Source organism: Ambystoma mexicanum, chromosome 4q, assembly GCF_040938575.1.
Source record: "Ambystoma mexicanum isolate Mex_15411 chromosome 4q, UKY_AmexF1_1, whole genome shotgun sequence".
Taxonomy (NCBI): Eukaryota; Metazoa; Chordata; class Amphibia; order Caudata; family Ambystomatidae; genus Ambystoma; species Ambystoma mexicanum.
Genome location: NC_090928.1, coordinates 381777393 through 381794990, shown reverse-complemented (window position 1 = coordinate 381794990; position 17598 = coordinate 381777393). Strand labels below are relative to the sequence as shown.

The 17598-nt window shown below is 46.7% G+C and overlaps 1 protein-coding gene across 6 annotated transcripts in view; it reads right to left on the bottom strand.

Annotated features, from left to right (window-relative positions):
• The window catches only part of SDCCAG8 (SHH signaling and ciliogenesis regulator SDCCAG8), a 2836880-nt gene that overhangs the window by 763588 nt on the left and 2055694 nt on the right, over window positions 1–17598 (bottom strand). For all 6 annotated transcript variants that reach the window (XM_069607958.1, XM_069607955.1, XM_069607954.1 and 3 more), the window contains one exon: window positions 8240–8371. In XM_069607958.1, the coding sequence (XP_069464059.1) occupies window positions 8240–8371 (132 nt within the window). The remainder of the gene's footprint in view (window positions 1–8239; window positions 8372–17598) is intronic.

The window sequence follows — 17598 nt, the reverse complement described above, 5'->3', positions numbered from 1 at the left end:
GACTGACAAGGGAGAAGATCACCTCTTCATCCACTTTTTGAAAGTGGAAATCTTCTTCCCCCTGCTTCTTCTCCACTTGTTCTTTTTCTCCCAACGCCCCCCCCCCTAACCTTGGACACCTTCCCTTAGCTATATTCTTTTGGAATTATTGCTATCTTTTTTTTGAAGAAGACATTACATTTATTTGCTTGATCCTGAGAGGGGGTCATGGTCGTGCCCATACAAACAAGGTTGCTAAATCTTGAGACCACCTCAAATATTGCCTTGGCTTGGTTCCCTGGCTGCTTAATCTCCTCATGTAGGAAATTCCTTTTTGCCTCGAACAGGGCTGTTTTTTATGTATTTAAAACTGCCTTTGCTCCAACAGCGTTGCTGTTCACTTTAGTGAGTCTCCAGGTATTATTAGCTTGACGTAACTGTTTCCGTAACAGGGCGAGATCGGGGCCAAACCAAGGTTTGGACTTTCTAGTCTTTTTTTATTCCAATGGGGCATATTTATTACATATTTCCTCCAAAATGTCCATCCCCTTGTCAAAGAAATCTTCACAAGCGGATGAAGTATCGATGTTATCCAACCTTGCCTGTATTTCTCCACCTGGAATTTTGCCCAGGTCAGCCAATGTTGGCCTCCAGATCTGTGGCATTTCTCTTCCTTTTCCCTTCTGCAACTCACTACTCGTAAATCCAAACAACTGGGCACATTCATTCACTCAGGTGCATACCTTCCTTCCTTTCAGTTTCGGATTTTGAGCCGGAACGGTCATAAGAAATTCTAGCAGTGGGCTCGGCGCTCAGTGGGCTTTGCCTCTCTGCAGCAAGAGAATAATAAGTAGCTCCCACAATCTGCCAACTGTTCCGCTTGTTGACTCTATATATTTGCAGTTTTCCCTTTTCGTTCATAATGACTCGAAGGAAGCCTGACTTAGTGAAACCAATGCTCGACTCCCCTGCCCCCCCTCTCTCTGCATAAAGTGGATCGACTAGCTGAAGTTTTGTCTCTCAGTTCCCGCAGGAGAGAGCAGGTTTGCGCTACATGAACTGAGTCTTTCCCCGATTCAGGGTGTTCTCAGGACACGATTTTGCAGCTTCAACTATGCACGCTGAGTCAGCCCAACATTTAAGGAATCTATCACTAAAGGAACAGGCCATCCATCAGGAGGAATTCAGCATCCAAGAATAAAGCTGAACACTTGTTTCCAGTTCAGCAGGCAGTTAGCTACATGCTCTCCTTGGCAGATGGTGTTGAATTTCCTAGTCCTACTTTACAGGCAACCGCCCGTCATATAGTCGGGGTTCCCTGCCTTAATCATGACTCTGTCAGTCCTTGTAAGCTCTGGGGAATTGTCAACCTCTACGCTTCTGACATCCTCACCCGTATCGAGGGGTCCGTTAATATCAATCTTGCTTCTGTTTTAGAGCCGGTAGTGGGCCTCCAGACAAATACTTCCCTCAAGTCATGGAGGATCTGGAAAGACACACTCATTAAAGAACTGAACAGTTGTCAATCCTCTCAGGACTTTGATGCCTGGCAATTGTATCTTGACATTTCAGCCGAGAGTTACCACGCCTTCTTCTTTGAAAGAAATGCACAAACAGTTCTTCTTCCACCTATTAAACACCAGCCGCCTTGCAAAGCAACCTGCTCATCACAAACGGATTCGCCCGCGATTCATCCGGCACATCCTTTAAGTGCCTTGAACTGTCAGCCGTTCGGGAAAACGAATTGTGCATCACAAACAGAATCACCCACTGTGGGTGTAGATCATCAGGCACCCTTTTCAGAGGTTTCCTTAGATGGTTTTGGTTTAGGGGTCTCTTCCTTGTTGAAGGAAGTATCCTCACCACCTTCCACCTACCCTGGGCCTGCAGTTATCAAACCACATCTCTACTTCCACAGGGCGCACTATGGCACCTCCAGAAGGATGTTTCCGTTAGTCCACGAATCCCAGACCAGCTAACTTAAAGGTTCGACGTTTAAGGAAAGCCAACATGCCGATGCCTGAAGATGTTGCCACTATAGCCCTGGTCATGGACAATAGAAATTTCATTATTACCAACTTCTCGAAAAATCCTGCACAAAGAACCCAGAAAAGCCATCTGCAGCAAAATCCTGGCCTGGTTACGTGCAAGATCTGGGCCGGGGTCGTTCGATGTGCTGATCTTAAATTCCTGCGCAGGATAGACTTGGACGAGTGGTGTACACAGGGGAACAGGGATTGTATCCTGGTAGGGTGTGGAACTAGTACATTACCCCCTTTTCTGAGACTGTGCAGATATCTGCCCATGGGCTCTTCGGATCTTGGTCTGGTGGTCTAAGATGTGTTGGCTCTGTGGGAAAGTGACACAATAGGCTACCGTCATCCGGTTTTGCTGTCTGTTTTTATATTGTGTTTTGTTTTTATTGTTTTATGTAACGTTTACCTTGTTTTTATCTAAACGCGCTTTGAGGCCTATGGGCATTAAGCGTTTTATAAGAATTCTAAATAAATAAATAATTAAGCCCTGGGAATTCAGTCTAAAGTATCAGTGTCCGTGAAACGTCGATATCTACCCCCAAGCCACTCTAACCATACAAATTCCTGACCACGAGATCCAGATGCTCATGATGGTAATGCCTGGGGTCCCACAGAAAGTATTATCAGGCAGTGATTTCAGACAATTTGACTTGTCTCTCAAGATAGTTCAGGGTAAAAGAAAATCCTATGCTGGGTGGGGCTGATAAGGCAGTCAGTTGTCATGAACCGGGTGAGGAAGATAACTCAGGACAAAAGGTGTAGGTGTAGGACAGGGCTCATAACCTGGCCTTGTTAAAGTGGGGTGGGGACCCTTTTTTACAGGAGGCTGGCAGGGTAGAGAGAAAGCCAGAGCCAGCCCTAGCACTGAGGGCCGGCTCAGCAACAAGGGCCCCAAGGGCCCCACTTCCTGTCACCCACTCCCACTTGTGCCAGTATGTTTGCGTACAGATCCTGATCTTCAGCCTTGCCTGATGTCTCTTTTCATTTTAAGAGATGACCAGCCAGGAGGAAAGCCAACAGCTAAGGCCAAGCAACAAAATAGGCATCAGTGCCCCACATGCAGGATGGAGGGAAAGCCATAAAGAGAAACCACGGCCCCAGAGAGACCTGACCTCAGCCGTGCACCGCCGGGAGAGAGAAACCAGCTGCAGCCACGCACAGAAAGAGCGTTGAGACCAGTGTCGCATGGTCATCAGAGCCCACCAGCAAGCACACATAAAAAGTCACAGGTCCCATGGACCACCATTGACAAAAAGGGGGAATGGAATTATTCTCCCCATACTTTGCGGGATCTCCACTGGAATGGGTCCAAAAACACGAATCTGAACATTGGACTTCCTACGAAACCATCTCTCGTGCATGTCGACCCCATGCAGGGAAAGTGGGTAGGGTGCAGACCCCTTCTTATGATTTTTCCCTGCACATACATGCCCCGGGTGGGAAAGACAGGACCAGATTGCAGGATAAGTAGTCCAATCCTCACAGGTGGAGGGGGATTTAAGCGGGGACAGGAAGTAGGAAAAGAAGGCTTTTCGGGTGAAGTCAGAGGTGGAGTGTGACCAAGAGTCCAGCAGGAGGAGGGTGGGAGTTGCAGTTTGTGGATGATATTCACCGAGCAGGTGAGATTGGCTATGCAGTGGAAGTGGTTCTGAAGCGAGTATGCTTGTTTGTGTGGCGAGTGAGCATGGAGGTTAGTGTAAGGAGTAAATGAAAATTGAATCGCAGAGGGAGAAAGGACGTGTTTGAGAAGTTGGTGGGAGGGGTTGTAGTAGTGTGGAGGAGGGACGTATCAGTGTGGAGGCGGGAAGTATTGGTGTGGAGGAGGGGAAGTAGAGTGGGAAGATAAGTATTAAACAAAAAGGGTGGGAGAAAGATCGGAGGAGGTAAACATTGAAGGGACATTAGAAAAGAGGCAGGAGTGATCAGAATGTAGTCAGTGTAGTGAGGGGGAGGTGAGAGAGGACCTGTAAGGTTAGCCTTACTCAAACCACAGGATAGAGTAGGGACGGTTAGCAAGTCCATGAGGGAGATTAGGTGTTTCTAGACAGAGGACATAATGGATTTGTTGGATGGACTTTTCCAAGTCCTGGAAGGAGGGTTATCAAGCTCAGATCTAGGGGCTTCCACCCATTGCCTGATAAGCTCCTTGTGACTCCACTACAGTCTCATGTATCAGGTGATCCTCCTTAATGCCCCTATTTCTTCTGCTGCTATGCAGAGCCTCACACTTAACTCCTGTCACCTCATGCTTGTTCAATTTCAGGCCCCCACTCTGGTCCAGTAGGCAAACTGCATACCTGTATTACCTTCGCTCTTTGCCTTGACTTCTCTGGATACTTCCCCTCCTTCCTGAACGCATCCTAGTGTTGATGTCTTCCTGCTTCTTCATCCTCTATCTCCCACCATGTCCTCTTCTTGGTCTATCACTTCTTCCTTATCGCTGACCACTTCTTTCTGATGTTTCACCACCTTTCCCTCCTAAAGTTTCTCACCCACCATCTGTCTCCATTGCTCCCACATTTGTCTAGAACTCCTCCCTCATCCTTCTCTCCAAGTCACTGACTCTCCTCCAGCCTTCTCCACAACAGCTTCCCCCTCTCAGCTCCTCTCACTTCCACACCGCTTTCACAACACATCTGCTCCCTGTGAACTTGCACATTCTCTTGCCATTTCTAATACAATTTCTAATACCTTTTTGTAGGGGCCTGTCCCAGTTTCCCATCTCTGACTGTTCCCAGGTGTGTGGGTAGGAGAAGCCTGGTTTGTTATCATTATGGAATCATTACCCATTATTAGAGAACCATTACCCATTTAGGGATCCAGTTATCCATCATTCATTCTGATTAGTAGTGACATGAAGTAGTGACATTCGATTTGTATTAGAAATACGCTATTCTGAATTTTGACACATTTGCAGCTATGCATTTGAATTTTTAGCTTGCCACTGATAGAGTGAAATGCTTGCATCGTTTTTTTTTTTGCATTATGAGATAGAATGTTTTTTCCCTTTGCAAATTTTGCCTGATTTAGCATGCCACATTGAGACATGTTTTGACAAATCGTTACTAATGATTATATAATGATAAGAGGAGAGATTGTAAAACCGGATAGTATGGAGAAGCCTGGTTTGTTATCATTATGGAATCATTACCCATTATTAGAGAATCATGACCCATTTAGGGATCCCGTTATCCATCATTCATTCTGATTAGTAGTGACATGAAGTAGTGACATTAGACTACCCACATTATTCTGCCACTTTGTATGCATTTGCAATTTGCTATAGAATGAGGCCTGTTATATTAAGTGCCATGTAGAGACACGTTATATTTGTAGACACATGTAGAGATATGTAGTTATGTATTATGTATGCATTGTAGAGAGACACGCATGAGTGTGCACTTAGAATATGCATTGAGGCATTATAGATAGCGCTTGGGTTTGCGAGTGAGAGAGTAAGCACTACAGAAAGAATAAGGCCTATGGCATTATGAAGCCATTCCATTGAGACACACAGAAGCACTGCGGAATGCGAACTTGTTATGAGTTACAGTGTACAAAGTATGCGTAAACAGTATGCTTGGCAGACAGATAACATGACCTTTGTCCGAGTGGAGAAGGCATTGTGGCCTTATCAGCCCTGGCTGGTGCTTCGCAGACAGAGAGAAGGTGGGGGCAGGCAGCATCATGAAGGGAGAGCTTTTGCACAGAGAGACATGCAGAAGGAGAGAGGGATTTGAATCGAGAAATATGAGGAGATGGTGTTTTGTACCGCAGGCAGACAGAAGAAGATATGGTATAGATATGATGACAAATGTCACGATGACAAGAACACGCAGTGATTGAAAAGTACAGGACATGCATCACAAACATTTAGGCACTGCTCACATTTAGAAATGCTGACAGACAGAAAGAGAGGCATTTTAGCTTAGAGAGAACGAGTGTAACCATGGATATGAATACATCATTGAACAGTATAATGAGAGGTGAGGCTCTGAGATTTGGGTGGCTGCTCTCTGCTGGTCTGCTCTCTGAGATAGAGAGGGAGTTGGTAGTTCGAGATGCTAGTTGGAGTTGGAGATGGCACACTGACACTCTGAGAGATCGAGAGATGACTTGGAGAGGCGTTTGGGAGTGATTGGATGTACTTTGGGACGCGGTTTTGGGTGCAGCAGAGCTGATGAGATCGATCTGGCAGGGATCTGGCAGAGAGGGGCCTGGCCCTGACTGACTGGCTGGTTGCAGAAGTTAGCTGGAGAGGAGAGACAGAGCAACACAGAGCAAAAGGGGAGTATTGTTGAATAAGACATGTGCATGGGGAATTAGAACAGACATTCACACAGAGCTTTGGCTGACATGATAGAAGGGGTAATCGGACAGGGTTTGTTTTAGAGAGAGAGTGTGAAGTATGGTGTGGAATGGAGAGGAATGGTGTGGAATGGAGTGGCTATTAGATTGCTTGCATTAGAAGCCTGTAAAGTTTATAGTTATTGCATTGCATTTTAGATTTGCACCAAAAGCATAATAGGTGCAAATTCGAGATTTGCATTATAATAGTGCTTGCATCATGCATTGCTATGTATGAATAAAAGTGTTTCTATTGTTGAATTGATTCATGTGTTTTCTTTGTGTCTTATGTTAGAGTGTCCATAGGAGTAATTTAGGAGTAATCTAGCAGTAACACAGTGCACAAAGGCCCTGAGATACCAGAGCAGGGGGGGCATAGTGATCCACACCCACCTAGGAGATTGTCTAAGACTGACAACAGGTTGCCCACGCGGGGCTAGGCCAAAGGTAGATTTGTTGCACTTTCAACAGGGACTGTTGCTATCTTTGACTTGTGCTGTGGTCTCTGCCACATGGAGCTCTGTGTACCACATGAGTCCCCAACACTGCAAGCAGTTTTCACTACCCAATGGACTCATGAAACAGGCTTGAGTGGGGTTGAGCCTGTCTATTTCCCAGGGTACGCAGCTCTATGACAACCAGTCTAATGTCTGCCCGCTGCCTTATCCTTAGACTGGTAATGGAGGAGGCCTTAAAGAGAAAGTGTGCATTGGTGATACCCAGTGACAAGTGCCTACCACGAAACTAGGGGTGAGTGGTGTTGATCAGGGGGTGCTCCTCCGAACACCTGAGGCCCTGCATCACTTAACGTGTAGCAGTACCCAGCAACATTCCCTGTTATTAATCAGATGCTTGTAAGTTGAGAACACAGCGCCCCTTGCATTCTGAGTGCCAGTTCATTCATGAATGTGGCTACTGTGTTTGATTTGCACACATCGGCATCTGATTACTGAAACATGCACTCCACTGACTGACCAACCAGAATACTCTGACTGAAGGCACTAATTGGTGTCAAGGGCCCACTGTCCCCAAATCTGAGTTACACGATTTAATAGAAGTACAACATCTAATCACAATCTGACTCTGGCAGCTTCCGCTTCTTAGCTTACTTCAAGGAACTCATTACGATGTCAAAACACACCTTTTTCTAGTTAGTACATTAGGGAAAAATCAAGTTTATTTGAACTTATTTTAAACTTAAGGCGGCAGTCGGTTTGCGACAGAGAATTATCTAATAGCATTAACTAAACATTGCACAGTGCATTATCGTGAGGTAATTGATTTTCACTCTTGTTAGAGGCCCTCACCTTTGGTTTGGCACTTTAACTTGGGTGGTGGTTAATTCCTTGATAAAAATGCCATGTAAAATGACCATTAACACTAGATGGAATGCTCGGTTCTTCGTTGAAAACCTGGCTTAGTACTCAGCCAATTTAAATGTTTTAAACAGCAAGCAATTGTGCAATCTCACTCTTGACAGCAACGCTTCATAATAAACACTGTTTGGATTGTGGAGAACCTTTAAAATCCCTGCCTTTTTGCAGGATGATGGGGAAATGAAATGAACACGATGATGCATGCCGTGGAGCAAAAAAATATTTTGACACATTAGACATAGAAAAAAGTTGGTTCTGATAAAGTCTCAAGATAAAACCACTTGATTAAAAAAAAAAAGGAAGCCATCTTTTCCAGAGCGTGGTAACCAAAACATCTTGACATTTATGAATTTTATTAACATACCATTTTAATCTAAAACCCTTGTTAGGGGACAGGGAATGGGACATTAACCAATGAAAATTGTGAGTTTGTTGTCAAACCCATGATGTTAACATCACAAACAAATCATACATTCAAAATTAATTTCCAAAATGTCGTACCTCTGCTTCATTCTCTCGTGCATCCTTCCATGCTGGATACACTGCTCTTCCAATTCATCATTTCTTTTCTGCAGCTTGACGAGCCTGATGTTGACATATTCATTTTCTTGAATAAGCTGTGCCACTTCCGATCTGTGAAGAGAATATACTAATGATGAAAGACGAAGAATCGTCATCGTCAAGATGTGGAGAGACAGACTGGAAAAAGACTGGCTGTAGGAACTAACTTGGTCCAATGAATACGAGGAAGCATTTATCCTAACACACCTGTGGCATCCAGACCCAGAGATATATGGAGTGAGTTTTTTATTTTTCTCTCCCTCAACCATGTCAGCGTGTAATTGCCTTGACAATAGTCACGTTTCTGGATTTGCGATGTATGAGATATGTACGCGGAACACTGCAATGTTATATACGCATAACGTATATATTGTGCCTGCCAATAAAGATTACCCCTGCTAACTGCGCAGGGAGTATTAATTCTATTAAAGACTAGGAGGTGAGCAGTATGCTTCAACTTCTTTTTTTACTACCCTTCAGCAGTTTCAACAAACTATATCAATCAACAACAAAGAAATGTCCATATGACTTTCACTTTAAAACTACAAATCCCAAAGTCTCTGTAGTCCTTCTCTCTCCAGCTCAGGTATGACCACATCCTGTCCCGGAGCTCCTCCTCTCTTTTACGTGCTCTGAATGTTCTGTAACCAAAACGTTCTCGTCCCGCCAACCGAGCAAGGACTTCTTGAACTCCAACATATTAACTTCACAGTGGCTGAACTCTCGCCTTCCTTTCTAGTCCATTCCCTCAATTGTTGTTCTGCTCTTCCCCTAGGGAAAACATAAACATAATATCAGGGTGGAATCTAGTTCGTCATCATATCCTTACACAATTACATACAATATGATTATCAAACAGTCGTGGGTGGGAACTAATGCTCGCCTCCTAGTCTTTAACAGAATTAATACTCCCTGCGCAGTTAGCAGGGGTAATCTTTATTCTATGACAAGACTGGAGGCAAGCATTATGCTTGTTCAAAGCTGTCCCAACACTGCACTCGCTATACTCTCAGTCGGTTTAAAATAAAATTCTCTGAAGGTACGATCATTCGCTCAGTCTGCTGCTGCCATAATATCTTGCAATGGAACCCCTGTCCTATATGCTTTGGATGCCATGGCCTCTCTCACTGAATGCGCACCATACTGCTGCAAATCAATACCTGCCGCTAGCATTACTTCTCTGACCCATCTCACTATGGTAGCTGTCTTCACCGCCTGAAAAGGCTTCCTGCGCGCTATTAGCAATTGATTTGTACTCGTTGCTCTATTCTCCGCTGTCCTGGCCTCGTATTCTTTGATTTAACTAGCTACGCACCATTTGGTATTATTTGGAAAATAGGGATAGTGCACTGTGGATGTGCTCGATTTAGTCCTCTGTACCACCACAAAGGTCACTCCTTCTGGTACAAATGTCCTTCTATTAATCTCTAATGTTTTAACATCCGATACTCTCTCTTACAGGATATGAGACATAACAGCATCGCTAGTTTGCCCGATAGCTGTTTGAGAGACAAATATCTATTATTCGGCCAGCTTTCTAATAATTTCAATACTCTCGTCACACCCCATAATACTGTATATTTGGGAACCGGTGGCGCTTTAAACTTAGCCCCTCTAATAAGCCTACAAACTGCTGGGTGTTCACCTGCTGGCACCCTTTCAATCGGTACGTGACCTGCGGAAATCGCTGATCTGTACACTCCTATAGTGCAAAATGCTTTCCCATCTTGCAGCAGCTGCGCTAGAAAGTTTAGTATGGCTACTACAGATGCAGAAATGGGATGAAAACCTCTCCCTCTACACCAATTCGTCCACCTTGCCCAAAACCGCGTCGTAGCTCCTCCTAGTTGATGGAGCCCAGGATTCGGCAATAAGTTCTGCCACCTGCATCGAAATGCCTGGCAGTTCCCATCGTCTCCTGATATCCTGCACGCGATGAGCGGGAGTGTCCCTCTCACTCTCAGAGGATGACACTGCCCAGCTGGGTCCGTGAGCAGTCGCTCTCCTTCCGGGAGGACTCTCGGCAGATCTATCAAGCGTTCTATCAGCGACGGGAACCACACCTGAACTTTCCACAAAGGTGCTACTAGTACCAGCTCCGCTCTCTCCCTCTGACACTTCACCAGCACTCTGCTCAGCATCATGAACGGAGGGAATGCGTAATGTGTGCCGCCTGCCCAATCCTGCAGGAATGCATCTGTACCTTTTGCGTCTGGATCTAGCCTCCAGCTGAAATAGCTGGGTATCTGAGCATTGAGGCGAGACGCAAACAGTTCTGTGTGTAATGGACCCCATTTCCGATCCAAAATCTGAAACACTGCTGGATCTAGCCTCCAATCGCTGGAGTCCGTGAGTTATCGAGAGTTCCAATCTGCTATTACATTCAGTGCCCCGGGTAAGTACTCCGCTGTCACTGATGTGCCTGTCCTCAGGCAGTAATGCCAGAAGTCCTTCGCTAGCTCGTCTAGCATCCTGGACTTCGTCCCTCCTAAGTGGTTTATGTAACGTACTGCTGAAATGTTGTCCATCTTTAGCAGGACGCAAGACTTCACTTTGTCTCTCGTGAACGTCTTTATCACAAAGGAGCCTGCTAGGAGCTCTAGGCAGTTTATGTGCAGGCGCAGCTCCACTGCGCTCCATTTCCCTCCAGTCTGCAATTCTCCGCATCAAGCTCACCATCCTAGACGACTGGCGTCCGACTCTATCACGAGGTCCGGCCGGTCTCTGAATATGGCACGCCCATTCCAAGCGTCCTTATTCTGCAACCACCATTCCAGTTCCGTGATAGATTCCTGATCTAGCGGTATCGATTGATGATATCTCAACCCTTGTTGCAGGTTTCTGGTCTTCAACCTTTGTAAGGCTTGATAGTGTAAGGGACCTGGAAAAATGGCTTGTATGGAGGCTGCTAGGAGGCCCACTATTCTCGCTAGAACTCTCAGAGAAATCACTTTCTTCCCCAAGCATGCTCTGATCTCTCTTGATATCTCATATCTTCCTTGCTGGTAGCTCCAGGGTGGCTTTCCTTGTATCCAGGACAAAGCCGAGGAAATCCAATCTTTGCGCTGGCTTTGTATCAGAGTTCTCCGTGTTTACTAGAAACCCCAGTGACTGCAACAGGTCTAGTACCCACTTTGTCTGATACTCCAGTGCCTCTCGATCTTCTGCAAGAAGCAACAGATCGTCCAAGTATATAATCAGCCGAATCCCTTTCTCTCGGATGGCTGCGGCTACTGGTTTCATCAATTTCGTGAATGCCCAAGCGCTGACGCAAGCCCGAATGGCATTGTCCTGAATTGCCAGAATTGTCCATTCCAGCGAAAAGCCAGGAATAGTCCTGAAATGCTCCTGTACTGGAACCGTAAGATAGGCATCCTTTAGATCTAACCTGGTCAGCCAGTCTCCCTCTCTCAGGGAGTCTCTGAGCTGATGGATCCCTTCCATCTTGAAATGATGGTAAACTATCCATCCGTTCAACTCCTTCAAATTTATTACTGGGCGCACTTTCTCCTTCCTGTGAACGAGAAACATGTTGCTGAAGAAACTCGGGGCCCCGGGGCACCTTTCTATGGCTCTTTTCTTCACTAAATGCTCTAATTCGGTATTGAGGGCCGCTTGCTCCGCTTTCGCTAGGCTCGGGCGCTGGGGTTTCTGGTCTGCACTGGATCCTGAATAAACTCTAGCTGCAGACCTCTGACGGTTTGCAAAATCCAGGCATCGATGGAAAGCGCGCGCCAGCTTTCCCAGAACATACTTGTCCTCCCTCCCACTGGAGGATAGGTTATTGCTCTTACCTGGTGTAAACCCCTGGCCTCGTCCGAAACCTCTTCCTCGTCGCCCTCTGGTATTGCGACCTCTGGCTGGGAAGAACGTGTCTTGCTGCCTGTTCTCCCAGTACTGGGCTCTGTGATTCAGGGGTCTATTACCTCCTTGTTGGCGACCGGTCAAGCGACACCTGTAACGACCGGTCCAGGCAAAAACTCTCTGTGGGAAGATCTTACGTATGGATGCTTGCGCTTTCTCCAGCGAAGTGTATGTGCCTACAAAGCGGCCCATTTCCTTCCCAAAGGTCTCACCAAACAAGAGTCCTTGGGCTGCCTCACCGGCCTCGTAGGATGCTAGGTCACTGAGCTTCATGTCTATCTTCAGAAGCAGCCCCCTTCTTCTCTCGGAGGCTATAGTGCGTTCCCTAGGAGGCAAACAGCCCTTTGCGCCCATTGAGCTAGGGCCTCTGGGCCCACCTCTTCGCCTGTGTCCCTCGCCCTTTCTGCTAAGTCCATGATCTTAGCGAGAGGACCGGCTAAGACCAGGACCTTCTCCTGGCATCTCTTCCATGATCTATCTATCCCTTTACGGGGGTCCTTATTGGTCTTTGAGACAAAGGTGAGCATCTTGGGGTCCAATTCGGGGGCTTCCACCACCTTACACGGCAAGTCTGGTTGGGGGCATTCCGCTCGGAGACGCTGTCGCACCTCCTTATCTAGAGCTTTTCTAAGCCTTGCTGTCATATATTGAGCCACTCTTGGAGAAGGCTGCCAGTCGGAAGATCTCGGATTCCTAATGGTATCCGGGTCAAACATATCGTCCTGCTCCTCCTCGAGGTGCTTTTCTTTGCGGGCATTCTTTCCCCCGCTGGGCTTCGCCCATTCTTCCTCGGCTGGCTCCTCCGGCTCTTGAGGAAGTAGGTCCCCTTCCTCTGGCTCCTCTTCCGAGCCTGGGTCATCATCTCCTTCATTTTCTTCCCTAGGAGAGGGGGTCATGAGGTCCGGCACGGCCTGACGCTGCAAATATGCTTTCTTAAGCTTCGCGAAGGCGTCGGCGACCTCCGGGGCCTTATCTTCCACCCCATCCGTAGGGCTCTGGGGGTCTGCAGAGGCTTTTCTCTTGCGGGCCTGAATACTCCCCTTAGACCCTGCTCCAGAGGGTTCAATGGGCAAGCTGCAAGTCCTCTTGGTGCTTTCTTTAGGCTGATGAAGCATTGCTTCTAGTGTCTCCAGCCTTTCCTGTAAGGGTCTCACCCCTTGAGCCACAGCATCTACTAGGGAATTCCTCAGTACCTCTTTGAAACTGGCAGCCAAGTCTAGGGACTGCTCCTCTTCACTCCATTCGAATTCCGACATGATACAGGGTGCTGCGTGCCTTAATACCTGTATGCATGTGTCTTTGCTGCCCACTTCCTAGTAGATGCTTCTCAGAGATCAATCTCTTTTCACGTCGTGTATATATATTTCCTATATATTTTTGTACATTTTTTTAAAAATTATTTTCTTGTGGCTGCACCGGACTTTCTTAATTTGCTGTGCCTGTGGTGTCTTATGATTGTTTAATGCGTAGAGGGAGGCCGTAGCCTCGTGAGTGTGTGCCTGGTGGCACTCTTTTCTCCGTGAGCTGTGAAACGCTCACGCTCCTTCCGCCTCTTTCTCCTGAGGCTATGCTTTCCCTCAGCTTGGTAAGCGCTTTTCGAGCGCACGAGGGGAAATTAGAATGTTTATAATGATTACGATGCTCCGTACCGTTCGTACGAGCTCTTTTTCTTGCTGCCTCGGGCCGCGTCGTGTAGTGAATGCGACGCAGCACGGGCATTCAGTAAGCTCCGCCCCCGCGAGGGTGGGGGCCGGAGTCTTCTGTGGCAGCCCTATGCGAGGGCTTGACGCACTCGGCGTCCGGCCGCGCCTCCACAAGGGAGAGGCCCGCAGAAGCGAGTCCGCTCTCCTGCCGGGGGGGGGGGGCGAGGGAGCTCCGCGGCCCAACGGCGCACTCCTGAAGTGCCGGGAATACGGCACGGGGCTCAGGCAGCCGACGGAGCTCTCGCTGCTTAATCAATAGCAGCTAGGTCGCCCGTGAAATCTCGGCGCGCGAATGCGGCGGCAGCCGCGCTCTCGACACGGACCGAAGTCCTACCTAAACACTGGTCTCTCCTACGCTTATTAAGTCTCACGTGCTGCTTGGAGCTACGCTTGGAATCATTATCATTAAACACTCAATAAGCAGCGACAACTTGCCGTACCGGCATCCTAAACTAAAACATATCTAAATCCTACGCCAAGGCTAAATAAATACACATTAGCTTGGAGGTAAAGAGAATGTCACTTATCTGCTTGAAGAGCAGTAAAAGAAGAGGAGGAACTCAGGGACAGGATGTGGTCATAGCTGAGCTGGAGAGAGAAGGACTACAGACACTTTGGGATTTGTAGTTTTAAAGTGAAAGTCATATGGACATTTCTTTGTTGTTGATTGATATAGTTTGTTGAAACTGCTGAAGGGTATTAAATAAAGAAGTTGAAGCATAATGCTCGCCTTCAGTCTTGTCATAGAAGCTTAAATAAAGGTGTTCTAAAAAAAAATAAAGATGACAAATCTCAATGTGACCTCAATACTTCATATATCAATATACAAAACAGTTAAAAGGGGAAATGGGCCGAGGCATGTTATTTGGCTCACTACTTGCAGGAACATCCTACAGGTACCATCAACGCCACACTTTAAAAGAGTTTCTGACAAAACACATCGAATACAGGCCTCGAGATCTAGTACATGGTGTGTACATAAATCATTCGAGGCAACTTGTGGATGAACTAACATGAATGAGTAAGTAACATTCTTCTAATGGATACTATATCATCTGCAGTCCCTCTATCTTTGCAATGTCAAGCAAGCAAGCTGAGACTACAGACATTTTAAATAATAACGCTCGTCGCTCACACCGTACTGGACAGTGCCATTCACATCCGCAACACTTGTTGGACTCTTCGAGACACCCACCGAAAGAGACGGCACCCCAAGAATAAACGTTGCCGACCAGCCTGAGCCCAGCATTTTATTTTTCAATGTATTGCACAGCCGTAGCATGTACAATAAAAAAGAACACCTTCCATCATAATAAAACACTCCTCATTTCGCACATTTTAGCAGGAAGGAAAATATACAACATCACATCCCCATTAATACAGTACTTGTGAATGCGTTCTGATTTGGCTGAAGTGGCTCTATCGGCAACAGGTCGGGGCACTGGTTTGGCCCCAATCTATCTAGTACTATATCGATCATGGACAGCTTTTCGAGCCGATGTTTACCCATTTATGAATAGGTGACTGCTTGCCATTCAATGGGAGTTTAGAGCACCCATTCCTTCATGCGCTGGACCTTGTCCCAGGTACACTGCAAGTGGGAGGAGAGGTTGAATTCCCATGGTAGACTTGGGAACCAGGGTTCAGACCTGGTGGGAGCCTCAGCAAATGGGTAAAAATGCCTAATCAATTGAGTGTGAGGGGTCAGCAATGCAAGGCAGACAACAGTTTGATGATTGTTAAAAACAGGCAATTTGTATTAAAGTAAAAATCATATTAAATGTGTCACTATCCCTACTCTGCTGAGAATTTTGCAGCCAAACAAAACACGCTAATGTCTGGCCGTCACACTTAAATATCAAATACAAAAAAAAAATATGGCAATTCAAATAACAATAATATTCACAGTTTCTTGATAACCTCTCAATAACCTGGGCGAGTTCTCTTTGCCAGGATTCAATGAGAATTCAACTCCCAATGTTCAACAAAAAGAAATAAGGAAATACACGTAGGTAAGATAGTCTCAGATCAGTTCTTGATGTTTCAGTCAATGTAACATTTTGTTAACCAAAGTTCCAACAATAGCAAATCGCGTGAGTTGGGCGTAGTTGATCCGGAGTGACCGAGGAGAGTCTGCCGCGGAAATCCGGCTGTGCCCCTTTTAATTTGAAGAGACTGCCTGCTGCATATAATCACTGCCGGGTGCATAGCGCTGGCACGTGGGTGGGGTGGAGTTGATCCAGAGTGACCGAGCAGAGAGTCTGCTGCGGAAATCCTGCTGTGCCCCCTTAAATTTGAAGAGACCACCTGCTTCATATAAATACCACCTAGCACGTAGCGCTGACGCGCGAGTTGGGTGCAGGTGATACGGAGTGACCGAGGAGTGAGTCTGCTGTGGGAATCCTGCTGTACCCCCCTTAATTTGAAGAGACTGCCTGCTGCATATAATCAAAGCTGGGCGCGATAGGGGAGCAGCGGATGAAACCACACCCCCGGTCCCTCCTGGAAAGCAGGGGGGAGAGCGGGCCATAAACTGTGAATGGGCCCTCAGACACTTGGTCTCTGAATTCATTGAACCTGCGAGGGGGGGAGTGGGGGTAGAAAATAACAACAAAGCCCAAAACCCTCAAGTGATTGATATATCACATTTGTATGAGACTGGAACCCATGTTTCCAGGAATTATCATGGAAAAAAGATCTCATCTTTGGGGGAGGGCAAGGACCCTGGTAGAGACATGGAGGATGGTGAGAACAGTGACCTGATAGAGACTCCGGCGGGAAGATGGGCCACAACAAATCCGACCAGCACTGTGAGAAACCTGAAGGTATCTCATACCTACTCCCCTTGGATCCTCTTCTCAGGACGCCAAGGAAACGCCATCGCTTTTGGATCCTGACCCTGGGTGTGAAGATGCGAGGGAGGATCACGTGGGTGTAGGGTCCTTGGGGATTGGGTAGAGAATATAGACAGGCGAGACATTGTATCCCCCTTTTCCTACTGCAAACCAACCTCCCCCTCCTCCTGCCTTTACAGGCTATTGCAAACCATTTCCCCTCATTTAAACCATTATAGTAATGGGACGAGGAAGAAGTGACTAGGAGTAGTGCACACTAACATGTAATTTCACCACTCTAGTACTGAGATGGAAAGAGGCCTTCAGGCCATTGTAAGGGTTAGGCATGTCTGAAGTACTTTACTAACTATGGTCAGGCAATTGGAACTGAAGACACACACCTGCAACCTGTCAAATGGTTGCAGGTGCATAAAAGGTGGAGCTTGTGGAACAGACAAGGGGGGGAGAGGGACAGAGAGAGAGAGAGAGAGAGAGAGAGAAAGAGGAGAAAGAGGGAGAGAGAGGGGGAGAGAGGGAGAGAGAGAGAGAGAGAGAGAGAGAGAGAGAGAGAGAGACAGAGAGAGAGAGAGACAGAGAGAGAGAGAGAGAGACAGACAGACACTCGCACACACACCAGGTCCAGCAACGACTGAAAGAGGAGAAGAGGTAAGAAATAAGAAAAAGAGAAAAAGTGAAGGATGTGGAGGAGAATGCCCGGAATACATATAGAAAGGAAAACAGATCTGGGGGGTTAGTGAACCAAATAAGAGAAGAGACAAATTTAAACAAGATGAGACAATAATGAACTGCACAGTGGTCATTGGGATAACATTCGGAGGAAAAGACACTTTTTTAAAACCGTGCAAACGTCCTGAAGCTTCTGCATTATATACCTAAA